The 26043-nt window shown below is 49.5% G+C and overlaps 6 protein-coding genes across 6 annotated transcripts; 4 read left to right on the top strand and 2 right to left on the bottom strand.

Annotated features, from left to right (window-relative positions):
* Positions 1 to 154: 154 nt before the first annotated feature.
* Positions 155 to 842, bottom strand: HRG_05316 (glutathione-dependent formaldehyde-activating enzyme domain-containing protein; the record flags this gene model as incomplete). The annotated part of the gene is made up of 3 exons (XM_044863787.1): positions 155 to 278; positions 375 to 612; positions 665 to 842. 3 exons carry the CDS (start codon positions 840 to 842, stop codon positions 155 to 157), a joined length of 540 nt encoding a protein of 179 aa, XP_044720319.1.
* Positions 843 to 2502: 1660 nt separating this feature from the next.
* Positions 2503 to 3391, top strand: HRG_05315 (Ulp1 protease family protein; the record flags this gene model as incomplete). Its single annotated transcript, XM_044863786.1, has 3 exons — positions 2503 to 2544; positions 2613 to 3277; positions 3343 to 3391. The coding sequence occupies 3 exons, from the start codon at positions 2503 to 2505 to the stop codon at positions 3389 to 3391; spliced, it is 756 nt and encodes a 251-aa protein (XP_044720318.1).
* Positions 3392 to 4581: 1190 nt separating this feature from the next.
* Positions 4582 to 5308, bottom strand: HRG_05314 (ribosome biogenesis protein SLX9 domain-containing protein; the record flags this gene model as incomplete). Its single annotated transcript, XM_044863785.1, has 3 exons — positions 4582 to 4655; positions 4713 to 5238; positions 5291 to 5308. 3 exons carry the CDS (start codon positions 5306 to 5308, stop codon positions 4582 to 4584), a joined length of 618 nt encoding a protein of 205 aa, XP_044720317.1.
* A 2549-nt stretch (positions 5309 to 7857) lies between these two features.
* On the top strand, positions 7858 to 9879 carry HRG_05313 (ABC transporter domain-containing protein; the record flags this gene model as incomplete). The annotated part of the gene is made up of 5 exons (XM_044863784.1): positions 7858 to 8038; positions 8102 to 8339; positions 8415 to 9350; positions 9546 to 9681; positions 9739 to 9879. 5 exons carry the CDS (start codon positions 7858 to 7860, stop codon positions 9877 to 9879), a joined length of 1632 nt encoding a protein of 543 aa, XP_044720316.1.
* Positions 9880 to 10615: 736 nt separating this feature from the next.
* HRG_05312 (ankyrin repeats (many copies) domain-containing protein) lies at positions 10616 to 12178 on the top strand (the record flags this gene model as incomplete). Its single annotated transcript, XM_044863783.1, has 1 exon — positions 10616 to 12178. One exon carries the CDS (start codon positions 10616 to 10618, stop codon positions 12176 to 12178), a length of 1563 nt encoding a protein of 520 aa, XP_044720315.1.
* A 1506-nt stretch (positions 12179 to 13684) lies between these two features.
* On the top strand, positions 13685 to 15203 carry HRG_05311 (FMN-dependent dehydrogenase domain-containing protein; the record flags this gene model as incomplete). The annotated part of the gene is made up of 7 exons (XM_044863782.1): positions 13685 to 14001; positions 14059 to 14188; positions 14249 to 14323; positions 14381 to 14523; positions 14576 to 14600; positions 14689 to 15117; positions 15171 to 15203. 7 exons carry the CDS (start codon positions 13685 to 13687, stop codon positions 15201 to 15203), a joined length of 1152 nt encoding a protein of 383 aa, XP_044720314.1.
* Between the last annotated feature and the right edge of the window lie 10840 nt (positions 15204 to 26043).

The following is a 26043-nucleotide window of genomic DNA, read 5'->3' as shown; positions in this document are numbered from 1 at the left end:
TTGAGCCATGGGTCCGCGGTGCAACTTGGCCGAAATCGGGGTAAGATAGTTGGCAAGTAAGGCCAAGCGATTACATCATTTATCATCACCAATCTTGCCATGAAGTCCTCTCGCAATGCAATTCCACAAGGCGTGTGCTGGGAGTGTCACGCGGTTAGCTGAAGACTCGTCCGGCACCTGAGTCTTGTGGCAGGAGGCGCGACTGGTGATCCAGACCCTCCCACTTGGGTAGGCTGTCTGGGATATCGACGACGCGCTGCGGATAAAAGAGATGACACCTGTGCCGAGCGTCAGCCCCAGCAGTGCATACGGCCGAGCGTATTGGGCAAGGGCTTTCTCTTTCATTTTCAAGAGGAAGCCGTTGGTCGACTGACTGGACTTGAAAGTTCTGCCGCTGCTCTTGGGTACTCAAGGCCAGCAAGGTCGGGAAGAGCAGCACCATGTTCCTGCCCTCGTCCATGATGAGAGTGCCGCAGTTGGCACAGGTGACCTTGCACGGCAGAGCGTGCTCGGCACGGCGGGTGGCCGAGTTGTAGAAGCGCAGGCCACGAGTGCCCGTCTCAAAGGCCATGTCCGACTTGTGGAAAATGGCGGCCCATTGAAAAGGGGCGCCTGGCCAAGGGTCAATTGGCGGGACGTCGGAGCAGCGAGACTGCGGGCTTACCGTGAAGGGTCCTGCAGTCTTGGCAGTGGCAGAACTTGGAAGCGAGGGGCTTGTCGCGGCTAAGCCAGTAGACGATGGTCCCGCAATGGCATGCGCCTCGGAGCTTCTTGTCGAAGCCGTCGGCGTCGGGACTCTGGTAGGGAGGGAGAGAATGCCAGCTCTGGGGTTCGCAGGCCATGGCGTGAGTGAGTCAAACCCGGAGACTGACAATGACGGCAACGGGGGGGCAAAAGGGTCCAGAGGCGCATGACGTAACATTGACGCCCGTGTCTCTCTGCATTCTCCCGCGAGATGGGACTTGCCCAGGGTCCGGCAAAAAGTTGCCGATGGGAGGCATCACCTGTGGCGCTGGCGTTGGACGTCCGAGACTCGGGGCGGCATGTCGAGAACAGCGACGACTTCCAGTCTGACGAGGCTCCGCGTGGCCGGGATGCTCAGCCGCCATGACGAGGGGGGCGTAATTGAGGCTTGGAGTGGAGGTGTTGACGAATCTCGGACTCTCGCGCGGGCTGCAGAGGGGGAAGCAGTCAGCCGACATGGGGCGCTTACATAAGGGGCCTCGCTTGGCAGTTTGTACCCTCTAACAAGTCTGCCCTTTTATCTCTCGGAAACCTCGAAGAGGCAGCGAAAATTCCAGCAACAAACAAGCACACAGCTCCCGACCGTCTGCCTGCAGCCGGGCTTGGTGCCATGACGTGGCGCGCGTCTCCCTCTCCCGGCCGAGCAGCGGTGGAGGGCCCCAAGACAATGGTCATGATGAATTAGATGATGCAGGTTGAATGGAGAAGAGACACGGTGGTATTACTCTGTAGATCTACAGTAATTAATTAATTACCTGCCCCAGATGAGCACTGTCATGCGCTACCGTAACTTATCCGTCGTCGCGTCATTTCCTGTCCCACCAAAAAAAGCTGATTGCACAGAGGGCCATGGACCCCTGGCGCAGACGGACCGAGCACGAAGACCACTTCACGCCTCTGTGAGAGAGGTAACATGTTTATCATCGGTGAGCCCCGCCTAAAAAGGCCCCGCAATATGTTCTGTTTTCCCACCCATCCATCACGGGCGTTGCCGCCTAATCATATGTCTGTGCCCATCCAGGCAGAGGTGTCACGAGCAAGCAAGCAAGTAATTCACAGGCCAGCCTTGCAGTAAGTACTTCCCCGTAGGACCTGGAAGATGGCGGTCTCGACCCGGAAAAGAAGAAAGTAATCTCGTCATGCACTGTACGGAGTACCGCGCAAGAGAGTCGACGACATGTACCCCGATTCTGTTAGACGCGGCCCGGTGTCCCTCTCGACACCCTTAACACCCATAGAGTACCTCCACAATAGTCCAAGGTTCCCATTGTCGTCTAGCTGGTATTATTAGTGGCGGGCTCAATACGCACCCCGCGCCGCGCCTCTCATTTCGCTCTTTTTTCTCCTCTTTCTCCTCCATTCCCCATCTTTTCCCTTTATTGTCGGCATCGTGAGTCTTGATTGACACCAGCCTCACTCTTCCATCGCCGCTGATCAAACGCCGTCAACCGTTTCAGACACGATCCTGCTTTATACGGCTCCACACTTTCAGGCACATATCAAATCGTCTCATGGTGCAAGCTTCACCTCCCATCCCCCGCATTTCCCCTTGTACGCCGACTTGTCATCCGCTGCTGCTGCTTCTTGACCTCGAGCAACCCCTCTGGCACGACTTGATCGCGCCGCCTCGTTGCGTCTTTGAGCACCACGACAACCCTTGCATTCGGCACCGCCTCCGCCGCCGACATCTTCGGCCGCGTCCCCCCCCGTGCCCTCACGAGGCACCGGCGAGGCCCGGATCGTGAGCACGAGTACAAGATGCCCTTCCGCCAGCGTGTTGCCCGCCACTTCGGCGATGCGGTTAGTTTGACAATTCCTCAATGCCTACATATTGTTGCTTCTGTGCCCCTGACAATCTTGCGACGCAGCTCTCCCCCGAAAAGCCGTACCTTAGCTACTATGATGTCCTATTGACCGTCGAAGACGTCAAGGCTCTCAAGCACGACTGGCTCACGGACAATAACATTGCCTTCTGGGAGGAATACCTCGAGCGAGAGACGCTGGCTCGCTACCCGCAAGCCCATATCGTCCTCCTCCGTCCTAGCATGACGTTCCTCCTCATGAAGGAGCCCGATAGCCGCCTTGTCCGCGCCGCCCTGCCCGACTTTACAAAGGTCACCCACATCTTCCTGCCCATCAACGACAATCGCAATGTCAGCGTCGCAGAGGGCGGCAGCCACTGGTCCCTACTGCTCGTCTCCGTTATTGACGGCCTCGCCTTCCACTACGATTCGCTCGGTGGCTCCAACTTCTCCGAAGCAAACCTTGCTACGCGCAAGCTCGCCGAGATGCTCGGCCGCCCCTTCCGCTTCATCAACCTCCAGGACTCGCCGCAGCAGGAAAACGGGAGTGACTGTGGCGTCTACGTCTGCCTCCTGATGCGCCATCTCCTCATCAAGCGCCTTCTCTGCGTTAATGCCCGCGAGAAGATCTCCATGAGCATGGCGGGCAAGATAGTGGACAGCCACGGCGGCCGCAAGGAGATGCTTCGCATCATTGAGAACCTCCGCAAGGAGGGCGAGCGCCGAAGATCGTGAGTATCCGCTCCAAGCCAACCTTCGGCATGCAGTGCACAGCGGCTAACCGGGGACACCACAGGAGAAGCTCGAGCCCATTTACCGACAAGACGCCACCTCGGATCGAATAGAGATCGGCCCGATACGGCTCGGCCGCGGCTTTTGAACGGCTTGTGCGAGAGGTGGAGGCCCGCCGCCTCGAGGCAAGACTGCCCAAGTCGGCCATGCGCAAGTTCAAGTGCGGTGAATGCCCCTCGCCGAGGATCCAGAGAAAGCGCCACTTCCGTCTGCGCATGAAGGCTCGGGGCGTACCCGGCAAGGCCCCGGGTGCTCAAGGTAACGAGACGTTGAATGTCGACCCTTGTGCTCCAACGTCTTCTTCCTTCGACGCCGCCGGGCGCAAGGCTGCCGTCAAGGGCCAGAAAAATCTCAAATCGGGCAGAGCCGCTCGCATTTGCCACAATTCAGCCACGTCTGTTGCGAAGAAAAGAACCATGCGCAAGCAGGCACCCAAGAAGACGCCCAAGGCCATGACTTCTGCAAGGTCGACGAAGAGCAAGCTGGCCTCGACTGCGTCCAGCTCGAACAACGGGTTGTGGATGCAGCGTGTTCCGATGGAAACCAGAGCCCAGAAACTGGCACGACTTGGGTTCTGAAGAGGCCGACCGCAGAAAACAAGCAGCAACGACCCATTTCTTGCGAGTGACTATCTCTCTCCGCTTTTTTTGCTTTCTCCTGGCCGCATTTTTGCTTCATTCAAGACGTGCGTTTTGCCCTCATATTTGTTTGTTTTCTTGCGAGGCGTTGGAGAGATCATGTTGAGGCCACAACGGACTGGCAACGAGTGCCCAAACCACATTTCCGGACAGCGGCCGCCCAATGAGAAGACAGGCGACGTCGCCACTATTGACTGATACGAATTGATTGAAGCCTCTGGCGCTTAGCGTTTACGCATGAGCTGCGGAAGGGGGGGAGAGAGTTTGGCGAGGGGAGCTTTGAGGATACCCGTGGCATACAGGCGAGAAAATGAGACGATGAGTTCAATGACAATTGTGTGCTTTAGCAAACGACTTGGAATTCAGCTGCTTCGACCTCGAGTGAGATGAGGTGACTCTGCATGTAGTAGGTGCCTCTGCACGACTTTGCCTTGACAAATTTTCCCTGCCAACAAACTCCTCAACTCCCGAAAACGGGTATATACACTGAAAGGCATGGTTAATGAATGATTCGTAGCCCGTGTCAATCGTGTCTCTGTCAATCGTGTCTCTGTCAATCGTGTCTCTGCAGTCAAGCAGTGTACATGGGCAGGTGCATCTGCGTCTTAGCTCTTGCCGACAAAGGCCGGGGCTTGCTCCATGGTGGCAGAGATGTATCCGCGCAGGGCGGCCCATCGACCTGCCACGGCCGGCGGTTGCTGCGGAGGGGCCGAATCCTGCGGCGCCTGGCGGCTACCGTTACCGTCCGCTTGGGCCTGGCCACCACGGAGTGAGGGTGTAGAAGACGACGGGGTAGCGCCAGACAGGCGGGCCATGCTGACGCCGAACCGCTCCATCTCACCCTTGACGACCATCTCCTTGCGCTTCAGGGCACCGGGCTTGCTCTTGATGCTCCGGTGGCGGACCTTGTGTCGCAGTTCGCCGCGGCGGTCCTCGTCAGCTCCCTCGTCTTCGTCCTGCAAGCTGGGGAGGGCATCGGCGAGCCCTTGAAGGGACGTCTTGAGCTTGTTGTTGGGGCGGCGGGAGCGGTTCTGGCTCCGGGGCTTGGTGATGCGGGACGAGGAAGAAGAAGAGGCGACGCGGGCGAGAAAGGACGAGTGCTTGATGAGGCGCTTGTCGCGCTTGGTGGAGAGGAAGTAGTCCGTGACGGCGGCATCGGAACGAAAGGTCTTTGGGGGCGCGAGCGGGTGAATTGCGCCTGAGATGCGGGCGAGGCGACGGGCGCGGGCCGAGGGCGCTGATGATGGCGGGGCGACAGGAGCCTGGATGGGCGGCGGTGGTCAGTGTTAGCATTGTTCTGGTGGGGGACAGGACTGGACTGGGACTTGCCATGGCGGTAGAAGAGATGTGATGGCTTCAGAGACGGGAGCAAGGCAAGAGTCTCGTCGGGTGAAGCGAGACGGTGGACATTTTCGGTCAAGCAACTGCACACCGAGGGGTACGTACTGTGTGGGTTTGGGAACCCTCGGGGCCCGATCCACCGAGGACCAGAGAGACGGCGCCACGTGACCTCCTTGGTTGAACGTCGACTGCTTTTTGTTATGCGCTTTGCACATGTCATGTATGCGCGTTCAATGACAACTGCACTCGACGTTGGCTCCCGCACAAGCCCTATCGAACCAGATAACAAACGTGGCGGCACCTCCGTCAGGGGTTCTGCTGGTCTATCAAGGCTCCTCCGTGCGGCCCCGGTGCCATCCGATCTGCGCCAGGTATCGAGATTCGTCGTGCAACATAGCAGTGCGACAGCATCGGTTAGGCTGCTGGACTTCGCGACGCACACGGCCTGCTTTGCGGCTACATGCATGTCTTCAATCACCCAAAACCTATCTTGCCTGGCGGCTAAAGGGACAATGTTCTCGAGCCTACCACGGTGCATGTGCTTCGTAGTGTGCGGCACAGCTCACATGCGCAAATACGTAATCCGCCTCGATGCCTACGCCACCCGGGCTTCATTGACCGGTCCGAACCCATGTGCATTGGCGGCTTGAACCATGTGTGCAACGGCTCGTTCGCGGACCCGAGGTACGCTTGGATGAGAGGGGGTGAAGGCTTTCACGCGTTACCAACAGGAACTCGATTCTTTGCGAAATACGCATGGCAAAGATACTGTGTCTTGAGTCCTGTGTCGTCGCCTGATCTTGATGCTGATATGAGAATACTTGCCCCTTATTGCATGCCTCGACAATCCAGCACTTCCTTGTCTTCGTGGTGCTTCCGCCTCCTTGACGCCAGGTCATCGGGAGCTTCTACCCGGGAATAACGTCACGGGCGTATTCATGTTTCTCTCGCCCAGCCCTGCAAGGAATGCCGGGCACCGCTTATCCGGGTTACCTAGGGTGGCATGGAAGGGTGAATCGGTGGCGCGGGAGGCCAATATGCCTAGCACGCACCAAGAGGCGTCCAATCCCGCGTCAGGCACTCCGTCTTCCGGACCATTCACGTTTACTTGCTACGGCGTAAAGCCATGGCATGAGAGTGAGCTCGAGCCCGGGACACAGCGAGCCGAAGCGGCGCGGCCCGAGCCAAAACTAGGCAGTGGCGCAAGGACGAACGCCGCGCCCTGTCAAGTTAGGCCCGTATCCCACCCCCCCTCCAGAAGTCTTCTGTTATAGACTCATTGATGGAAACCGAGTCGAGCGATCTGTTGGTGCAATAAGGGCATTACTTCGTCAACCGCAGCAGTTTAGGTGACATTGGTAAGAAACACATAGCAGGAATTAGGATGCTCTGAAGCGTCCTCTCCTCAAACTAAGCCCTTCCGCAGGAAATGACGTGCGTAAATCGACATCGAGTGCAACGTGGCGAGCTGTAGAAGCGCAACTTCAATCTTAATGGCCCTCGTGAGTAAACAAGAACCTTGCAAATGTCGTGGCGTCATTGTGTGCACCTTTACCCAAGTCATTCCAACGATTGTATGTGACAACGAGGTGTCATGCGCACGAGGCGCAAGCCTCCTGCAGAAGATTGATTTGGACAACACGCCTTGTTCCCCCTTTCCCGAAACATGTCACACGGGCGAGCGCTCACACCCAGAGACGCGCGTAGCAAGCCTCACCCGTCGAGGCAACAGACAAGATGTAGCAGCCAGCAGCTAGGGTAGGAAAAGAAAGAAGAGGAGATATCAAGTCTTGACCCGCCAAAATTGATAACCTCCTCGCATGTGTCTCGCGTGCACAAATTGGGATGACAGAGGAAAGGGAGACGATACGGCTTCGCAGGAAGCACATGCAAGTATAGACCAAACTTTAAGCCTCACATTCTCCCAGGGCTGCATGGACGCAAGCAGAAACCAGAGATGACGGGCGGCAAACTCGATCGTGGTTCGACCACATAAGAGGCAGGCCTTGGCAATCGGCTCAAGTGTTCAAGCCGTCAAGCTTCAGGGCAAACATTCCGATGCAAGGGGCACCAGAAATGACACGTGGGGTGCAATCTTGTCAGATCTACGGGTGCAGGGTCGCATAACGGGTCACGTCTAGTCTCACATAAGGAAGGAAGTCGAGACCCCTAGGCCTCAGGGTCATATTAGTTACGTATTACAACATAGCCGGGGCCCCAGGAGGGCAAGACGTGCATACGGGCAGTTACACAATCTCGTACTGGGAGTTGCCAATCGTCATGCACAGCAATGGCTAGATGATCGATTTACCCTCGGGATTCCTCTCTATGAGGTCATATTCACCAATGCCATTTTCCAAACAGTGTATATATAGAGTCAATACATGGCCGAAGCCAGTTCAGATTGAGAATAGTAGGTCCTGTCAAGAAGCGAATCCCCTGCTCCACACCGTCCAGCAAAAGGACACATTCCCTTGTTGGCCAGAAGACGGCTGCCTGTCGTCCTCACCTCATCTGTTCGACCCTGCAAACAATTGCCAATGCCTTACTCTACTCCCGCCAGCGAGCAAGACCTGGAGAAAGGTTGTGAGGGGAACGGTTATCTTTTCAACTCGTCTGTCAAGGACATCACCTGGAAAGGGGTCACGGTGACAGTCGAGGACAAAACCACCACGACCAACCGGACCATTGTTGATGATGTATGCGGAACGGTCAAGGCTGGTGCGTCAGGACTGGGTTCCCACGTTCACGCTTGGTATACCCCCAATGCTGACCTGTAACCAGGCGAGATTTGCGCCATCGTGGGTCCCTCTGGCTGTGGCAAGACTACGTTGCTCAGCGTTTTGGCCGACAAACCCATCAAGGCCAAAAAGATTGAGTCGGAAATTCTGGTCAACTCAAGCTTCGTGTCGCGCTCAGACTTCAAGAGAGCGTCGTGTTTCGTTGAGCATGAAGACGCTTTCATCGGCTCTCTCACGGCTCGGGAGAGCGTTGAGTTCGCCTCGCGCCTGGCTTGCTCTGCGTAAGAATGCTCCTTGAGCCCATGGTGCTCCCCTCGAGATGTGATTTGGCGAGCTCATACGATTTCGCCCGTTAGTTCCCTTCCCCGCCATGTCCGCGATAACCGAATCGATTCACTTCTCCATTCCTTCGGCCTGACGGAGCAGGCCAACACGCTCATCGGCACGTCGCTTCGCCATGGCATCTCGGTCGGCGAGAAGCGTCGAGTCAGCGTCGTGTCTCAGCTCATCACCTGCCCGAAGATACTTTTTCTCGATGAGCCCACGAGCGGCCTCGATTCGGCCGCGAGCTACAAAGTCGTCAGCTACCTCAAATCTGTCGCCAAGCAAAACAATCTCATCGTGATCATCTCCATCCACCAACCCTCGGCCAAAACCTTTGGTCTTTTCGACAAGCTGATGCTCTTGACTGGCGGCAAGATGCATTACTTTGGCTCCATGGATGGCTTCGTACCGTACTATGAGTCCACTGGCATCCAAATCCAAAGCAACGTCAACCCTTCCGAACATCTCCTCGATCTCGTCAACATCGATTTTGCCGAGGACAGGGCGGCGGCTGAGAAGCGCCTTGGTGAGCTGCATGAGGCTTGGGAACGCTCGCCGCAATACAAAGAAGTTTGCAGCGCCTTGCCGGTGACGGGGACTTCGACCAGTGGCAACATCAAGCTCAAGTTCGTCGATAAGAGGCCCAGCAAGTGGAGTCTGACTCTAACGCTCCTCCATCGCAACTTTATTAAAAGCCACCGCGATGTGATGGCGTATGGGACCCGTCTCGTCCTATTCGCCGTCATAGCTCTACTGTCAGGCACCGTCTGGCTCCGTCTCGACTCGGGACAGTCTTCAATTCAGTCCTACATCATTGCTCTCTTTGCCGGCACCACGCTCGTTCCCTTTATATCGATTGCGTATACCCCGGCATTTCTCGAAGACCACCACCAGTACACGAAGGAGAGGGGAAGTGGATTATACGGTCCGACCGAGTTCATCATTGCCAACTCTCTCATTGGGATTCCGTACATCTTCACCTTTGCCTGTACTTATTCAGTGGTGGTATATTGGGCCATCAACTTCCAACCGACAACCGCAGCCTTTCTCACCTCGATTATGTGGATCTTTCTTGACCTTTTGGCAGCAGAGTCGGTCGTTGTACTTCTGGCTGCCATTTTCAATAGTTTCATCACTTCACTTTCTCTATATGCGTTTGCCAGCGCCCTTTTCGCGACAAACAGCGGCTTCATGGTCCCTCCGACGATGATCAACCGTTTTTACAAAAATGCCGTCTACCACTTGAACCATCAAAAGTACGTTTTCCAGGGCTTGATGGCCAACGAGTTCAAGGATCGGGTAATATCTTGCGAGAATGGGTGCCGCTGCATTTACAACTCACCTCTCGCCGACCAGTGCAAGATTGCCGGACAAGCAGTCCTCGACTACTACGACATTTCTGGCAAGCGAAGCCTTGCTAGAAACGTGGGCATTACAATAGCCATTATATTTGTCTACCGTCTGCTGGCTTGGTCTGTTCTGAAAATGCGCAGGTGAAATCCGGGTTGTTGGCATGGCGTCTGGAGGTTCAGTCTTGGGATTGGAGAACTTGGGATAAAGCGAGGCCCTTTATGGGCAGAAGAATGGATACCCTTAGGGCAGCGTACCGCTATAATACGATGGTTTTTCTTCCTGCTCTAATTCCGAGTCCCAGCTCATGACCCCTTGCACATAGGCCGTCCATCCCGGAGCTACAAAGTCAAAGTCATTTTCGCAGGCACGATCTCGGGGAGCTCGGTAGTCTGACAAGGATTCCAATCGGGGATACGCCGAAAATGCGGAGTGCCAAGGAGGCCGTGTTTTGCTTAAGTTGGTCAAGCTTCAAACAAAGCCGGGGTTGCATCCATGCACGATGTATGTCGGGCATTATGCAACTAACCAGCCCCTGTGCTCGGCATTGAACCAGTGAGCTCCTCTTTTCACACAGTCTGCTTCACCAGCTTCAACTCAAACGTGACGGCCATAGCAAGCGTGGCATTATTGTCCGTAACTGAGCTACTAACCAACTGACTCACGAGACTCCACATTCGTGTATCGTCAGGTCCAGCCTCGACTCGTGCATATTCAAGCTTAAAATCCATCAGTAGCGATCAGAGCAGGGGTCATGTTTGCGGTATTACTGCGAGTCGCTTTCACAGCCTTTGTCGCCGTCTCCATCTTGTACTTGGCGTGGTCGTCACTTCTGCGGACACTTCCTCAGGCCGCTCATACGCGAACGCCGACGCCGCCTGACATGGTCGCGTTTCCAGAACCTGGCTGCGCCGGTGAAGGATCGGGGACGGTGGACTTACATGACGCCGGCTCCCAGGCCACGATGGCAAGTGTTGACGGAGTTACGGCGCTGCATACCGCGGCGATTGACGGGTCGGAAGCAGCCACACGCCTACTCCTCGACGCCGGAGCCAATGTTTCTGCCGTCAACTTCGACCAAGAGACGCCTCTGCACGTGGCGGCTATGTTTGGGCATGAAGCCGTTGTCAGGCTTCTCATCGACTTCGGGGTTAATGTTTCGGCGCCAAATTGCTATGGAAGCACAGCGCTACACGGTGCCGGCCTCCGCGGGCACGCAGCCGTCGTCAGGCTTCTCCTCGATGCCAAAGCCAGCGTCCATGCGGTGGACAACAACGGCGACTCGCCATTGCTGTCCTCGGTAAGCGGCGGTCTTGCGGTAGTGGCCCAGCTGCTTGATGCTGGAGCCGATGTCTCGGCAACAGGCTATGGTAGAGAGACGGCCCTGCATCGAGCCGCGGCATGGGAGTCCAGAGATGTGGTGCAGCGACTTCTCGATGTTGGAGCAGACATCTCGGCAAGATCGAACAATGGAGAAACACCGCTGCACGAGGCTGTCACTTGGGGCCAAGGGGATCGAGGGAAGCTACAGCTGCTGCTCGATACCGGCGCTGATGTATCTGCCGTCACTGCCCAAGGGGAGACACCGTTGCATCGTGCAGCCGCCGCGGGAGATGGAATAGCAGTTTCAGTGCTCCTGGATGCCGGCGCCGACTTGACGAAAGCGAACCAAGACGGAAAGACGGCGCTCCATCTCGCGGCAGGTCGAGGGGGTGAAAACGCCATTACCGCTCTGCTGAAAGCCGGAGCCGATGTGAGGGAGGCAACTGGAGACAGCGAGACGGCTTTGCATCTCGTAGCGTCCATTCCCGTGGAGAACCAAGGCTCGCGGAACAGCGCGCGGCTGTTGCTGGAGGCTGGCGCGGATGTCTCGGCGACGAACAGCGACGGAGAGGTGGCACTCCATTATGCGGTTGCCCAGCGGCTTGAGAACACCACGCGCCTCATCCTCAACGCCGGGGCCGATGTCATGGCGAGAACTCCCAACGGCAAGACACCGTTGCATATTGCAGCAACGAAAGGATGGGAGCAGGGGACGCAGCTGCTGCTTGACAAGGGAGCCGACGTGTCAGCAACCACTGATGACGGGAAGATGCCGCTCCATTTCGCGGCAGCCGGGGGGTGGGAAGAAGAGACACGGCTGCTCCTTGGAGCCGGGGCCAGTGTCGCTGCACAAACAGCTGCTGGCGAGACACCGCTGCACTGCGCAGTCACCCAGGGGCCGAAATCGCATCTTCCGCCGCTCTGGCCGGAACTGCAACCGGATTTGCTGGACCAGATGTCGCAAAGGGGCGTGGCGGTTATACGGGCGCTCATTGATGCCGGGGCCAGCCCAGTCACGCCGACGACCGAGGGGGAGACGGCCTTGCAGCGCGCCGAGGCCTTGGGGTTGGACGCCGTGGCCGAGGTGCTTCGCCAAGCGGAGGCTGACGCCGTGGAGTTGTAGTGTTCGTTGTATTGGTCCGCCAGGGGTAGCTTGCGTTCCGCTCCAAGCTGGACACGGTGACGACTGAGAAGCCTGCTGCTGCCGGATGTAAACAAACATGAAGCTACGAATTACTCACGCTGCGACGTTGGCGGAGAAGAGTGCGGCGAACTTCCCTTAGCGCGCACCCGAGACGAGAAAGCTGTCTCTCGTTCAGTGCACAAAGTGAAGAATGTAACGGGAGATTATGCTTGGATAGAAGGGTCTCTCTTTCTCAGGGGCGAAGGCGAAGTGCAGCCTCGAGGGCAATGTTTTAACTGGGGAACTGTAGACGAGCGAGGTGGCATGGATGCCTGGGCCGGGTTTCTCCCGTTCGAAGAATGGAGAACAGCTGTGAAAGGAGGGGGCAGACGTCCGGAGAAGGCTTGGGAGAGACTGGGGCTGGCGTTGACGCCCTTTCATTTTACGCCTTCGGGGCCGAAGGCTATGAGCTAGCTGTACATCTATCATCCACGCCGAGATCCGCACCTGCTTGATATTGCCGACCCAGTCTCCCGTGGGTATGACGTGACGATCCCAAGTGTCTTCATCCCTGAGTCCCGACCGTTAGGCCGACCGTCCGGTGCGTATTCTCGACAACTTGAGATGAATCGTTGCATGTGGGTAAAGAGGGCTTGTTACCTTCGATCACCGGCGCAGACCGGGGAAAGCCTGCCGGACGCTTGTCGTTTGGGCCCCTTGCAACGCCTGTTCGCATTGCTTTCCAGCGGCGCCGCCTTCGGCCTCCCCTGGACGGTCTCTCCTATCCTTCGGTTTTATTTGATCCCGCCAAAAATGCGCTACTCGGAGGCCTGGATAGACAACGATGAAGTCGCGATTTGCCTTGTTGGCGCAAACCGGGGACGCGAGACGAGACGAGACGAATACCCTTACTATACTTACTATAGTCGGAAGCACATGTTTCCTGTCTCGAGGAGAGAGCGCCACATGTATCCGCGTAAGCTTTTTCGAGCTTACTGTCAATGGAATCCTCTTGGAGGGCCACCATGCTCTCTGACTCGTCATCCCGCTTAACGGAAACGAGGCAGCCTCAGGGGTTTACCAATCCCGGGGGTACGCGTACACCAGACGACATGTCCACATGGGAGATTGGCATAGGAAGCCCGCTAATAAACACCCTTAATATGCCAATTGCGGGCTTCTAGAAAGCATTACTCGTGCGAGATGCTGACAGCACAGTCCTCTTGGCGGGGGCTTGGACTCGTGGCGGACCGTTCATGCGACCGAAATACCGGTATAAGTGGGATGTTTCTATGTCCGAAAACAACTACCTCTTGGCTGCGAGGAGAGGTCGAGCTTTTTACCCCACGACAGACATTTTGTAGCTGGAGCAAGATATTTGAGAGAGGTAGGTGTCATATCAATGCAGACATCGACATTCTGCTTAAAAGACGAGCATGCTCGCCGTCATGGACGCTCCCTCAGACAGCTCTCCAGCCGACATTGCCCAGCCTACCTCTCGTTAAAATGCGTACTCAGATTCTCTTTTCGGCTTTGGCAAACACGGCCTTGGCCGCTCGACCATTCCTCAACGAGCCCGACACCGGATTCGACGATGCTTTGAGTAACTTGACCGCAGGGTCGCTGCCCAACGTGGAGCAGATGGTGAGCTTGCCGGACTTTGACGCAGTTGCCCGGAAATATCTGCCCATCAGGAACTACACATACTACCGCAACGGCGCCGCTGGTGAGTGGTCGTATCGCAACAACCTCGAAGTCTTCCGTCGATATCGCCTTCGCCCTCGAGTCCTGAGGGACATTTCCAACATCGAGTCCACTCTCCCGTACGGCCCCTTGACTCTCTAGTTCACCAATTGTTCAGGCCCTGACGTCATCGATAGAACCAAGATCCTGGGCCACAACTTCTCGGCTCCCTTTTACATCAGCCCTTGCGCACGGGGTGAATTGGGGCACCCGGAAGCCGAATTGAACTTTGTCAAAGCCGCCGCCGAAGAGAACATTCTCTACATGGTAGGATGATACTCTGATGGTTGCAGTTGGACTTGTTACTGAAGGCCTTAATCTCCTTAGCCGGCCCTCTATGCGTCCAAGACGATTGATGAAATTGCAGCGGCCAAGAGCTCCGATCAAGTTCTATTTCAACAGGTAACTGCCCGCGTCCTTTCACAAGGGAGCCATATCGTTATGCTAAGCCCGCTCTAGCTGTACCTGTCGTCCAACGACACCGAGAATCAAGCGCTTCTGGATGCTACCAAAAAGGCAAACGCGGCCGCTGTCGTCTTCACGGTCGACTCCGCAGCTGACGGAAACCGCCACCGCGCGGCACGATTCGATGTCGGATCTGCGTAAGTCTAGCTTCCTGTCATGGCTACGAAGGTCTCGGCTAACCGGCGGCAGTGATTCGGATTATTCTTCCTTCACTGTATGTTGGCACTACCGCTCATGCGCTTTACTCTACTGCCCCTGGGCTGTTGGCTACATATATCTGGCTGACACTAGCATGTTTGCAGTGGGATTTCTACAAGAAGCTCAAAACAATGACCGATCTGCCCATCATTCTCAAGGGCATCATGACGGTCGAAGACGCTCGCATAGCAGTCCAGAACAACGTCTCGGGCATCATTCTTTCCAACCACGGCGGCCGACAGCTTGACGGGGCCCCATCATCGCTTGAGGTTGCGCTGGAGATCAACCAGCAGGATCCATCCATCTTCAGCGAGACTGAAGTCTTCGCTGACGGCGGCGTCCGCTACGGAGCGGATGTACTCATGCTTCTCTCGCTCGGCGTCAAGGCCGTCGGCCTCGGCCGCCCTTTCATGTATGCCAACATCTTCGGCAAGCCTGGGGTGAAAAGGGCCATCAGCCTCCTGAAGCGCGAGATTGCCCTCGACGCAGGTAACCTTGGCGTTGCTGACCTGCAGCAGCTGACCAACAATATTGTAGGTGACTGGAATCACCCTCGTATTTTTTCAACTTCTAACCGCAAAGCTAGGTAGATTGGACTCCAAACAACTGGGTTGGTTGAGGCTGGGCCCTCGAAGATTCCCTGTCCATAGAGCATTACATTCACAGCCAAAGTACATTATCAATCAAAACGTAGCAAAGACATGCAGCGTCTGCCTAAACACATCGTCTTGAAAGTGCCCGGTGTGAGACATTCAAGTCTACCTCTCACATTCGCGACTCACCTTTATTGGTAAGGTTCTTCGAGTGTGATCCTCATCTTATTGTGTGTTGTAATGCCATTTAGGTCATCGCCATTCGGTGGGAATTTAGCCGAACTCTGCGTAAACGAGTTGATATACATGTTTAGCTACCAATTAAGATAGGAATATCTAACTCGACTCAGCTTTCTCTATGAGGCATAAATAGACGCTCTCACATGTACCAAGTGACGGCTGTCAGCTTCGGCACTGCTTGTCCTGCTGCTGCAAGCGCACTGAATATGTTGCGTCATTACGTACGTGTACCAGTCACATCCCATGTTCCCTGTTGATCGCGTAACTCCGCCCACCGGTATTCCCTGGATCTTACGCATCTCCGCGAACCAGTCCCTGGGGTTCATGCTGTGTTTTGTTCCCAGCCAGTGGGAGGGTCTGTGACCTTAGCGTACATGCAGGCCCTGCTCAAGCGGCGGGAGGGCGCACTCGCAGTTCGTCCATGAATTTGTCAAAGGGCCCAATTATCTATACACCTCCTTTTATTAACTGTACACCAAAAAGTGGATCAACTGTGGCTGGGTCAGGCGCAGTGCCGATGCCGCTAATTTTGGTGCGCCCATTCCGGCCGGCCAGCTGGCCAGTTCGTGATGCTTGCGTAACAACATCCTGTAACCGTAACTATCAGCAATACCATCAAAACTGAAGCTATTCGCACCGCGTTTTCTGCCCTTACGAGCCCGAATCATGGAGTCGCTTACGAAGACACTATTCCCGACCTTCCAGGCCGCGATGGAAGCCGCCGATACCGTTGCTGAGGCTGAGGCTACGCCCTACACATTCGAACATCGAAGCGGGATAACGCTGGCCAACGCAAGTCTGCACTTGTTCGTTGTATCAAGGCCGGCCCCTACGAAAATCGGAAGGATAAAGCTGCTCATATCTCTCGTCGTCGCCTCAATACAGCAACCCAGAAAACAGACTGTGAATTTCGCCTCTCGTTGAAGGAAAAACGCGGTTACTGGACTATCTCTTATCTTCACGATGTTCACAATCATCGCCTTGTTGATGACCCGATGGTCTTTCCGAAGTACCGGGCGCTTGTTATCCAGAAGTATCGCGACGACATTATCCGGAAGTTTAATAACAATACCCGGCCGACCGATATTGCTGGCGAGCTTCGTGACCTGGTTCACGACGATCCTCGTTTAGCCGGTATCACGGCTCAAGACGTGAGTAACGCCTTGGCTAGGCACCGTCAGGAAGAACTAGCTGGCCGTACGCCTCTTCAGTTTCTCTACGACCGGCTAGATAAGTCCGACTTCTTTCATCGAGATAGTCGTGATCCCCAGGGCCGGCTAACTGGGCTATTTCTCGCGCCTCGTGCTACCTTCCATCGATGGCGTCAGCATCACGATGTCCTCGTCCTCGACTGTACCTACAAGACGAACCGATTCAATATGCCGTTATTGAATATCTGCGCGGCCACTCGAGATAACAAAACGTTCTCTATTGCCTCTATCTTCTTGAACGGCGAGACCGAGTCCCATTACTATTGGGCTATCTCGTTGCTGCTAGTCCTTTGCGAGAAGAGTCGATCCCATTTCAAGGGTCACTGTCACGGACCGAGATACTGCGTTGCTTAAGGCGTTAGATAGCTTTCGCGAGCTTCAAAACAGTACTAACCTTCTCTGCACGTGGCATATTAACCAGAATGTCGTTGCGAAATGCAAGCAATTTTTCCTAAGGCATCAAAATCGGCAATCGAGTCGTACGGGCCCCGGCATTCCAAGCGTTTCTACAAGAGTGGAACGAGATCGTCAAGTCACAAGATGTGAATAGCTTCAACGAACGTTTACGCCAATTTGAGACACCAGGCCGCCACCCGCTTGCAGCTATACAATACTGTTGCAATACGTGGCTAACGCCTTGGAAGGAGAAGTTTGTATCTTGTTTCGTTAATCAATATCGCCACTTCGGGCGTACAACGACCTCGATCGTCGAGGACTTCACTCATATGAAGAAGTTCCTTTGGTCCTGTACGGGCGATTTGACGACCGTTTTCCAACGATTCGAACGCTTCTGGGGCCATCAGGCTGCTCAGATCACAGCGATAGAGAATCGAAACCTCCACAAGATATCAACGTTCTCCTACAGGCGCCGTATATGCCGATCCGCGAGCGAGTATCGTCATATGCGTTAAAGCTACTAATAGATGAGCATCGCAAGATCCTCTAGACCCCGAAGTCAACGGGCCAAACCGCCGCCAGGTCAATGTCCTTTAATTGGGCTACTAGTCGAGGGCTACCGTGCTGCCATCGAATCTTCGAGTCTATCAACACCAATACCTCCTTACACTCGACGACTTCGACCCATTTTGGTATATTCCGATCGATACAAGCGCTCAGGGCACAAGCCCTACTCGGGCACCATACGAGCCACAAGTTATCAGGGCTAAGGGCCGCCCCAGGGCTCACTCAACCTCGAAGAGTCACGGCGGTCAAGAACAACGCGGCGGGAGCCGTCACCCAACGGGATCGCTGAACGGCATTAGCGGGCTGAGGCTATACGACTGCCTCCTCCTCAACGGCACCAGCGGCGATGACGGGTACGGTAACGGCCGCGATGACTTCAACGGAACGAGGGCTGCGGCATCGAGGAAAACGGCGATACGTACGAGGCAGGCACACGGATGCAACGGGCGTATCAACAAGCCGGGCGTCAAACGCCAGTCTCTGATGATGACGATCAGCCGGTACGGCGGGAGACCCAAGACTGCATCTTCGTCGCCGGCCTCACGGACGATGCCGCCCTTGAGGATGTATGGGATCAATTGGAATCACAGTTAGATGAAGCGGATCAGGCACGTAGTGCACTCGAAGAAGGAGGCCTGTTGTAAACACCAAAGAATAGTCTCATCAGCATAGAAAGCGCAGTACGAATAGCTTCAATTTTGGGTGCCTTATCGTTGAAGGAGAACTGTTACTACCTGGCTCTACTTATCGTAGAGAATGTGTGCATACAAATTGGCGGTATCGGCCCTCTTCGGCCGTCAGCCACAGTTAATCCACTTTTTGGGTGTACAGTTAATGAAAGTGGGTGGATAGATAACTTGGGCCTTTGTCAAATAGGTTTGTGTATCTTGCTCGTGTTTCTGGGGTGGGGTTGCTTGTTGATGCCCCATTTAAACGACGATTTGATGCCAGAGCGAGAGAGAAAGAGGCGCAGCTGGCCTTGGCAGAGCACGTTATCAATTACGTGGGCAAAACATGAACCTTTGGGATTTCTTTGCAATGCGGAGCCGTTCGGTATAGCATATCGGTAGCCCCCGACAAGCATGCTGGGGGAAGACGAAAACATGGGAAGCCTGCGAGTAAAACATGATCACGGGACTCGAGCTCTTTGAACCCGCACTTAAGAAGCCGAAGCTTAACGTGTTCGATATTTCATGAAAAGGTGGTTGTAGTATGTCAAGATCTAAGGGTTGATACTGCTGAATTTGCAGGTAGTGGACCTGAGGCTGATAGGAGCCAACGTATTCGACCTGACTATTTCGTAACATGCCGGCATAATCAGGGTCGAAACCCGACCTGCCAGTAGCACAGGCTAATCCATATTCTTTGGCTCGTTCCACTCAATCGGCGGAAATTGCTTAATACTCATGCGACGCTACAAATACTCGGCCTACAGACACAACTAGACTTTAAAAGTGGGCGCCCGTGGCTACCCATGGGCTGCCTAATTTTTTCAGTCTAGTCTATAGGTAGAAATAGGTTTTAAGACAAAAGACTATATTTACCTATAGGTTATTAATATATACTTTAGGTAAAGCTAGGTACCTAGACTAGCCTAAAATAACTTAGTAGATTCCTATTCGAAGTTACTTTTAGTTAAGCGAATTTATAGAGATTAAAGAACTAAAAGTCTAGTACTAATTAATTATACTAATTATCTCTTTATCTCTAACTTAGAGCTAGGATATTTTTAGCCTCTTTTACTCCTAACTTTCTACCCTTATACTTCCCATGGCTAGGATAAGCTTAAGCTATCTATAGTTATTATAGGCTCTTTTATACCTAACGATTATAGTAATTCTTCGAATATTTTATCCTTATTAGCCTTATTATCTAAGGGGACTTTATAGGTCTTTTTAATTATTTGGGGCTATTTATAGTCGGAATTATCTTTATTTTCGCTCCCCTTACTATTAATCTCTATAGTAATAGTTTTCTTCTTTTACTATACCTTCGATTATCGTTACTCCTTTAACTACTTCTGCTTTTTATTAAAATTATCTCTTTAAGCCTAAACTTTATAAGCACGCACTTCTTTAATCTTTACTAGTCGCGTGCTTCGTAGAAGCTTTTATTTTTCGACTCTTAATAGATTAGAAAAATTATGCTAGGAGGTAGAACTATATACTAAAGGAAAAAAGTTAGTATAAACGATTAATATAATAACTTCTAATAAGGTATATATACTAGCTTTATTTTAGACTAAGAAAGACTAGTCTTATTTCTTAAGGATACTAATAATATCTTTAAGAGTAGTAATATCTTTTTACTAAATTATAACTCTTTTAGCCGCGATAACTAGCTATCCTATTACTATTTATAGTCGCTAGTTAGTATAATAATTAGTATAATAATTATATTAACTTACCTTAGAATATAGTAGCTAGTATACTCTTTGCCGACTCCTAGATAGCTGCTAATACTGCCTTCTAGATACGAAGGCTAGGAGTAATATCTTATATAACCTCTTAAATAAAGCGGGTAAACGAAGCGCGAGGGATAAGTAAATTAGGAATTTACTAGAATTTTCGAATTTCGCGTAAAGTAATAGCTAATATTAAAATTAGTAGATAATCTAAGAAAGAAATATACTTAAGTCTTATTACGTTTAAGTAAGAAAAGATAAATAAAGACTTACTACCTAGCTTAAATCTTCGTTTATGCTTAATAATACTTACTAGCTTAACTAATTTCCCCTTACCTTTACTATTAGTTTTTCCGCTAGTATTTATATTCTAGCTAGGGAGAGTCTTTCCGCTAGTTAGCCGGCTAAAAAACCGGCTACGTACTATAAGACTAAAAGCGAGATTACTATAAATAATTAGTATATTAATATAAGGCTATTTATATATAGATAGCGTATTAACCTTAAAAGCTTAGCGGTCGTAGGCGAGTATATATTTATTAAGAAAGGAGAAAAAAAAGAAAGGTTACGATAATATAAGCTAGTAGTAATAAGCTTCTTAGCTAATTAAAATATAGTTATTTAGTTACGAAGATCTACCGACTTAATTAATTTCTAGTAAAAAGTAGGTCTATATAGGGTAAAGATTTAGTCTTTATTTAGCGTTAGGAATTTTTATTTTACTTTTAATACCTATATTAATACTATATATTAAACGGTAAGTAATATCTCTCTCTATTTTATATAATATTCTAGCTAATAATTTTAGAGATTTTCGTATTTCTTAGCTCTCTTCTTTATAGATAATTAAGAGCGACGGCGACGTAGTAAGAGTTCCTAAACACTCCTCTTTACTTTATACTAATCTTTATACTAATCTATAATAGGCCGTCCGCTTAGTATGCCTTTAAAAAAACAAAAGGTAGAAGATACCCTATTAATAAATATAAATATAAAGAAAGCGCGCGATCGCGTTACTAAGATAACCGATAATAAGAAAGTCTTTAAAAAGGCTAATATAAGGGCTTTTGCCCTATATAGGCCTAGACTAGGGTCTAGGCTAAGTCTATATATAAGCGGCCTCCGCGCCTATATAGGCTAGGCCTATACTTCTCTTCCTTTTCCCCCTCGTAGATTATTGACCTTCTTCTAACGGACTATACCTAAGCCTACGCCTCTGCCTACTCTATAATAGTATAATCTACCCTTTATTTTACCCTCTCCGTATCCCTATATACGGAATAGCTATTTTTAGCTGCCTTTAAAGCCGACGTTTAATTACCTAGTCTAGTTAAACCGCCCGCGCCGGTGTATGCGCACGCGAAATATCCGCACTCCTATAGTCGCAAAATTAAGGCGAACGTAATACTTAGTTCGCCCGGGCAATCGAGAGCCTCTTATAATAGCAGGGCTCCGCACGACTAAGAGCGGTACTGCCGCACCTTAGTAAGTTCGACGGCTCCTCCGCAGAGCTCGAGCCGTGGCTACTTTATATAGAAGCGAAGCTCCGCACCGATAGCGCCGCAATAAGGGATATCCGCGCCTAATTCGACTATCTTTACGCGAGCCTATCCCTACGCCTATAAAGGTATCTCTTACCGTTTACGCGTATTAGTATAAACAGACTAGCCGACCTCCTCGCGAAGCTCCGTACTAATTACGGCGAACCTAACGTAGCTAAGTCGGCAGGCTAGGAGCTTATAACGCTCCGTTAGAAGCGGAGTAAAGCTATTCCGGCCTACCTCGTACGGTTTAAAGAGGTGCTTTATCGAGCAGACGTATATAGCTAGCCCGACGCGGCAAAGTATAATTGCCTTATTACGAGCTTAAATTCGGATTAGCGCACCCGTCTAAGCGAAAGGTCCGCACCCCTAGATACGTATACCGATCTTATCCGCCTTCTTCGCGAGCTTAGTAGCAATAAGTTTCTTTTTTCGTCTTCTTCCGTAGTATAAGAAGAGGATAACGCTAGTAATACTATAGATATCTCTATCTCTGCCTCGAGGACCGAGGATAGAAAGAGGTAGCGATAGGAGGGTCGCTATATAGGCTACGGCAGCAAATCCCACTAGTTTTTAAAGTGCCCGCGCCGGGAGGCGCGGGTAAACGCACTCTAAGTAGTAGAGGGGCGCACGCGCTAGGACGGAAAGGAGGTTAGGTTCGACGATAGCGACTCTAGCGACGAGTGATCTTAGTAACGCCTTTGCGGGCTTCGTCGGCGTCCCCTCGCGTGCGGCAGTAGCTGCTATACGGACGGGACGTGTGCCCGCAGCGACCGAAAGGGCGGCTAAGATATGGGAAGGCCGCTAATGTAATGTAACTATAGCGAAAGGGAGTGCCCGCATAGCCCCGTGCGGGAGGGAGCGGAGCCTTATATACCGGAGTACCGTCCCCTACGTTGCGGCACTAGGAGCTGCTGCCGTGCGCCGATATAAGGGGGGCGGGATGCTATAAGCTTGCCGAAGCTAGCTGCGCGCCGTTCTACGTGCCTCCGCTCCTTAGCTAGAAGTGCTAAAGCCTGACTCCTAGGGCGCGGCCCCTACTAATAATATGGTCTATCCGAGAAGCTCGCTTAGGAGGGTATTGTGCGTTGTTTGCTAACGTTTTTTCCGCGACTAGGCGTGCGTAGTCCGCGCGAGGGTTCCGTCCCCCTAGGCGCGGTATCGGGTATTATTTAGAGGCGCGCCTCTTTAAAAGCCGGGTAGGGGTATAATATAAGGGCTTTTGCCCTATATAGGCCTAGACTAGGGTCTAGGCTAAGTCTATATATAAGCGGCCTCCGCGCCTATATAAGCTAGGCCTATACTTCTCTTCCTTTTCCCCCTTATAGATTATTGACCTTCTTCTAACGGACCATACCTAAGCCTACGCCTCTGCCTACTCTATAATAGCTAAGAATATAATACGTTAGGCTATTATACGATTAAGAAAGAAAGTCTAGTCCTTTATAACTTAGATAAATATAAGTAAAGAAGAAAAAGCTATTATAATTACTAAAGACTCTTGCGAAATTAAAAGTAAGTAGTAAGTACTAAGTAATAACTATAGGAAATAAATTAATCTTTATATTAATTAAAAATAATTTAGTTTTCTACTTAGCCGATATCTAGACTAAGTTAAAGAAATACTTTACCTATTAGTATCGTAGGGCGATATAATCCTTAATAAGGACGCTCTTACTAAAGAGGATATTAACTAAGAGGATATTAACTAAGAGGATATTAACGCTAAGATAGAGAATAAAGCCTAATAAATCAACGAGATTATATTTCTTCTTAATAAAGGCGATAAGTCGCTTAAGTTTAGCGCTTAGTTTAGTAATAAGTAACCTTTTTAAGGAATTAAAGAAGTACTTAAGTAAGACTAAAAGGTATTTTAATCTTCTTAACCTTAATTACTCTTATATACTAATTATTATAGAACTAAGAAGTATTAGTATTTCGGTGCTTTTAAAGATACTTTAGTATAGCTATCTAGTTAATATTTTCTAAGCTATAGGTACTTAAAGTATACTTAACCTTAGTAGTTTAAGTAGTAAAAAGCGTTCTTTAAGAGTAGTAGGAAGAGTAAGTCTTACTTTATTTACTTCTTTATATATTTTTAGGTTAACTCCTTATTAGATTTCTAAAATCTCTTTACGGCTTAAATATTTTCTTATATTATAAACTATTTTATTAGTTCGCTTTTAGTCTTTAGACTAGGCCTTTACGACGAATTACGTTAATAAGAAAACTATTTATATAAGTACTAAGCTTCTAATAATTTAAGCTAATTAATTAAACTAACTAGATAAATAGGAGACTCTTTAGTACGCGGCTTAGGACTAATATCTATTATTAGGCATTTTAGGTAATTTCTCGATAACGAATTTCGGCTAGGCCCTTAAAGATCTTAATAGTATATAAGATTTACGGCTATATAAAGTAAGGTAAGGGGAAGAAAAGGAGCTAGGTAATCCTTCCTAAACCCGCGTAGCTATAGTAAGAGACTAATAACTTTCCTTAATCTATTTTTAAGAGAATCCTTTTAAACTTTAAGAGGTATACTAAGGAGTATAAGAATATACTTTATTAGTTTCTTTTAGGTCCTTTATAATAAGAAGCCCTAGCGTTATTCTAGATACTATTAATAGAAAGCTTTTTAGTTTAAGTTAGCTAGGTAGATATTTAAATTTATAGAAGGTATTTAAGACGTTTTTCCTAACCTATTACTACCCTAGAGAGTTAGCTTAAAAGTAAGGAAAGTAAAGAATTTTAGTATGTTTTATTTATATACTATTATTTAGATTAGTATAAATATTACTATAAATACTATAATATTTTATAATAAGTAGTAATAGTATAGTTACTACCTATATATAAATATATATTTTAATTATTTCCTTTTTTATATAAAAGTTAATAGACCTTTATTTTTCCTAGGTAATATATCCTTTTATAAGAAGGATTAAATAGATAAACTTCTATATAAGTAAAGCGTACTATATCTTACTAAAGAAATAATTACTTAATATTAAAAGTATATACCCTTAAGTAGAGATTAAAAAGGATATTAATTACGCCTATTAAAATAGGGGTAGATACTTAAGGGCAGGAATAGAATTCTAGCTATATTCTAAATAGTTCTTTTATCTTACTACCTCTCTTTTACCCTTTAGGCTAAATATATTAATCTTAAGAAAGGATTAAAACTAGGTAGGTAGAGTTATCCATCCGTAAACTACCTAGACGACTAAATATATAAGAACTTAAGGGGCGGGAGTCTTAAGATCGTCTTAGTAAAAGAGGAAGAAGTTTTAAGGGCGGCCGGGATAAGGGAGTTAGTATCTAACGTATTAGCGTTAGCGGCGGCTTAAGGAATACTATTAACGTTTATTATACTAGGCTTAGTCTAGGAAGCGGCGAGCTTTATTATAGAGGATAAGAAAAGCTTTACTTAAGCAAAGACGAGTATTATAAAGGTAGTAAAGTTAGTTATAGAGGCGGCGAACTTCCTAGAGATAGCGAGCTCTATAAATATAGCGAGCTTAATAAAAGGGGCGCTAGTATCTTATAAGCTAAATCGGTCGATTAATTATTCGCTTAGTCTTACTTTTACTAAGGACTAATATAATCGCTAAGCTAGTAAAGAAGCTATTAAAGCTTAATTCTAGCTATCTAGCTATAAGCTTTACTTTTACTAGCGAATAGTAAGAGTTTATATTATTTTAGATATACCTTTCTTAAGGTAAGGTATATAGTATATTAAGAGCGTACCTTTAGAAATAAAGAGAAAGGAGGGAATACTTTCTATAATAATATAGCGGGAAATTTTAGTTAATAGGCAATATATAGGGGCTCGGTAAAACTCTTTTACGTTCTATATATAGTATATATACTAGGATATAACTTTATATTAAAGTAGTATATAGCTTTTCTTACTTTCTCTTATTATTAGATATATACCTATTACCTTAGTACTATATAATATAAAGTACTCTATATATACTAATTATACTAATTATTTATACGTATTATTTACTTTACTTTATTAAAAGTACCTATTTACTTATAATAACTATTTATATAGATCTTTATCTACTTCTTTATAGTAGATACTTTATAGATTTTATACTTTAATAATCTATTTCTTTAAAGATAAAACGCTTAGAAGTCGAATATCTTACTCTAAGCTCTAAGCTTCTTACCTTATAGTAATATAGACTAAGATTCGCCTTTTACCCTTTTACCGTTAACTTAAGGTAGTTAGTATAATTCTTTATTTAATAGAGATAAAGACTTACTATCTCCTTTTTAATCTTTTAATTAAGGAAGTAAAGAAGGTAGTACTATAAATACTAATATAATTCCTACTTATAGGCTAGTATCTCTTAGAAAGCCGCTATACTTTTAGTATTAAGATTATTAAGATTTCCTTAATTAGTAGATATTTACTAGCTAGTATAAAACGAGATTTAAAGCTAACTTATTAGATAATATTTAATCTCCTAGGATAATATACTCTTAAGTA

Source organism: Hirsutella rhossiliensis (assembly GCF_020360975.1).
Source record: "Hirsutella rhossiliensis strain HR02 chromosome Unknown scaffold00005, whole genome shotgun sequence".
Classification (NCBI taxonomy): Eukaryota; Fungi; Ascomycota; class Sordariomycetes; order Hypocreales; family Ophiocordycipitaceae; genus Hirsutella; species Hirsutella rhossiliensis.
This window is presented reverse-complemented; position numbering and strand designations above follow the sequence as displayed.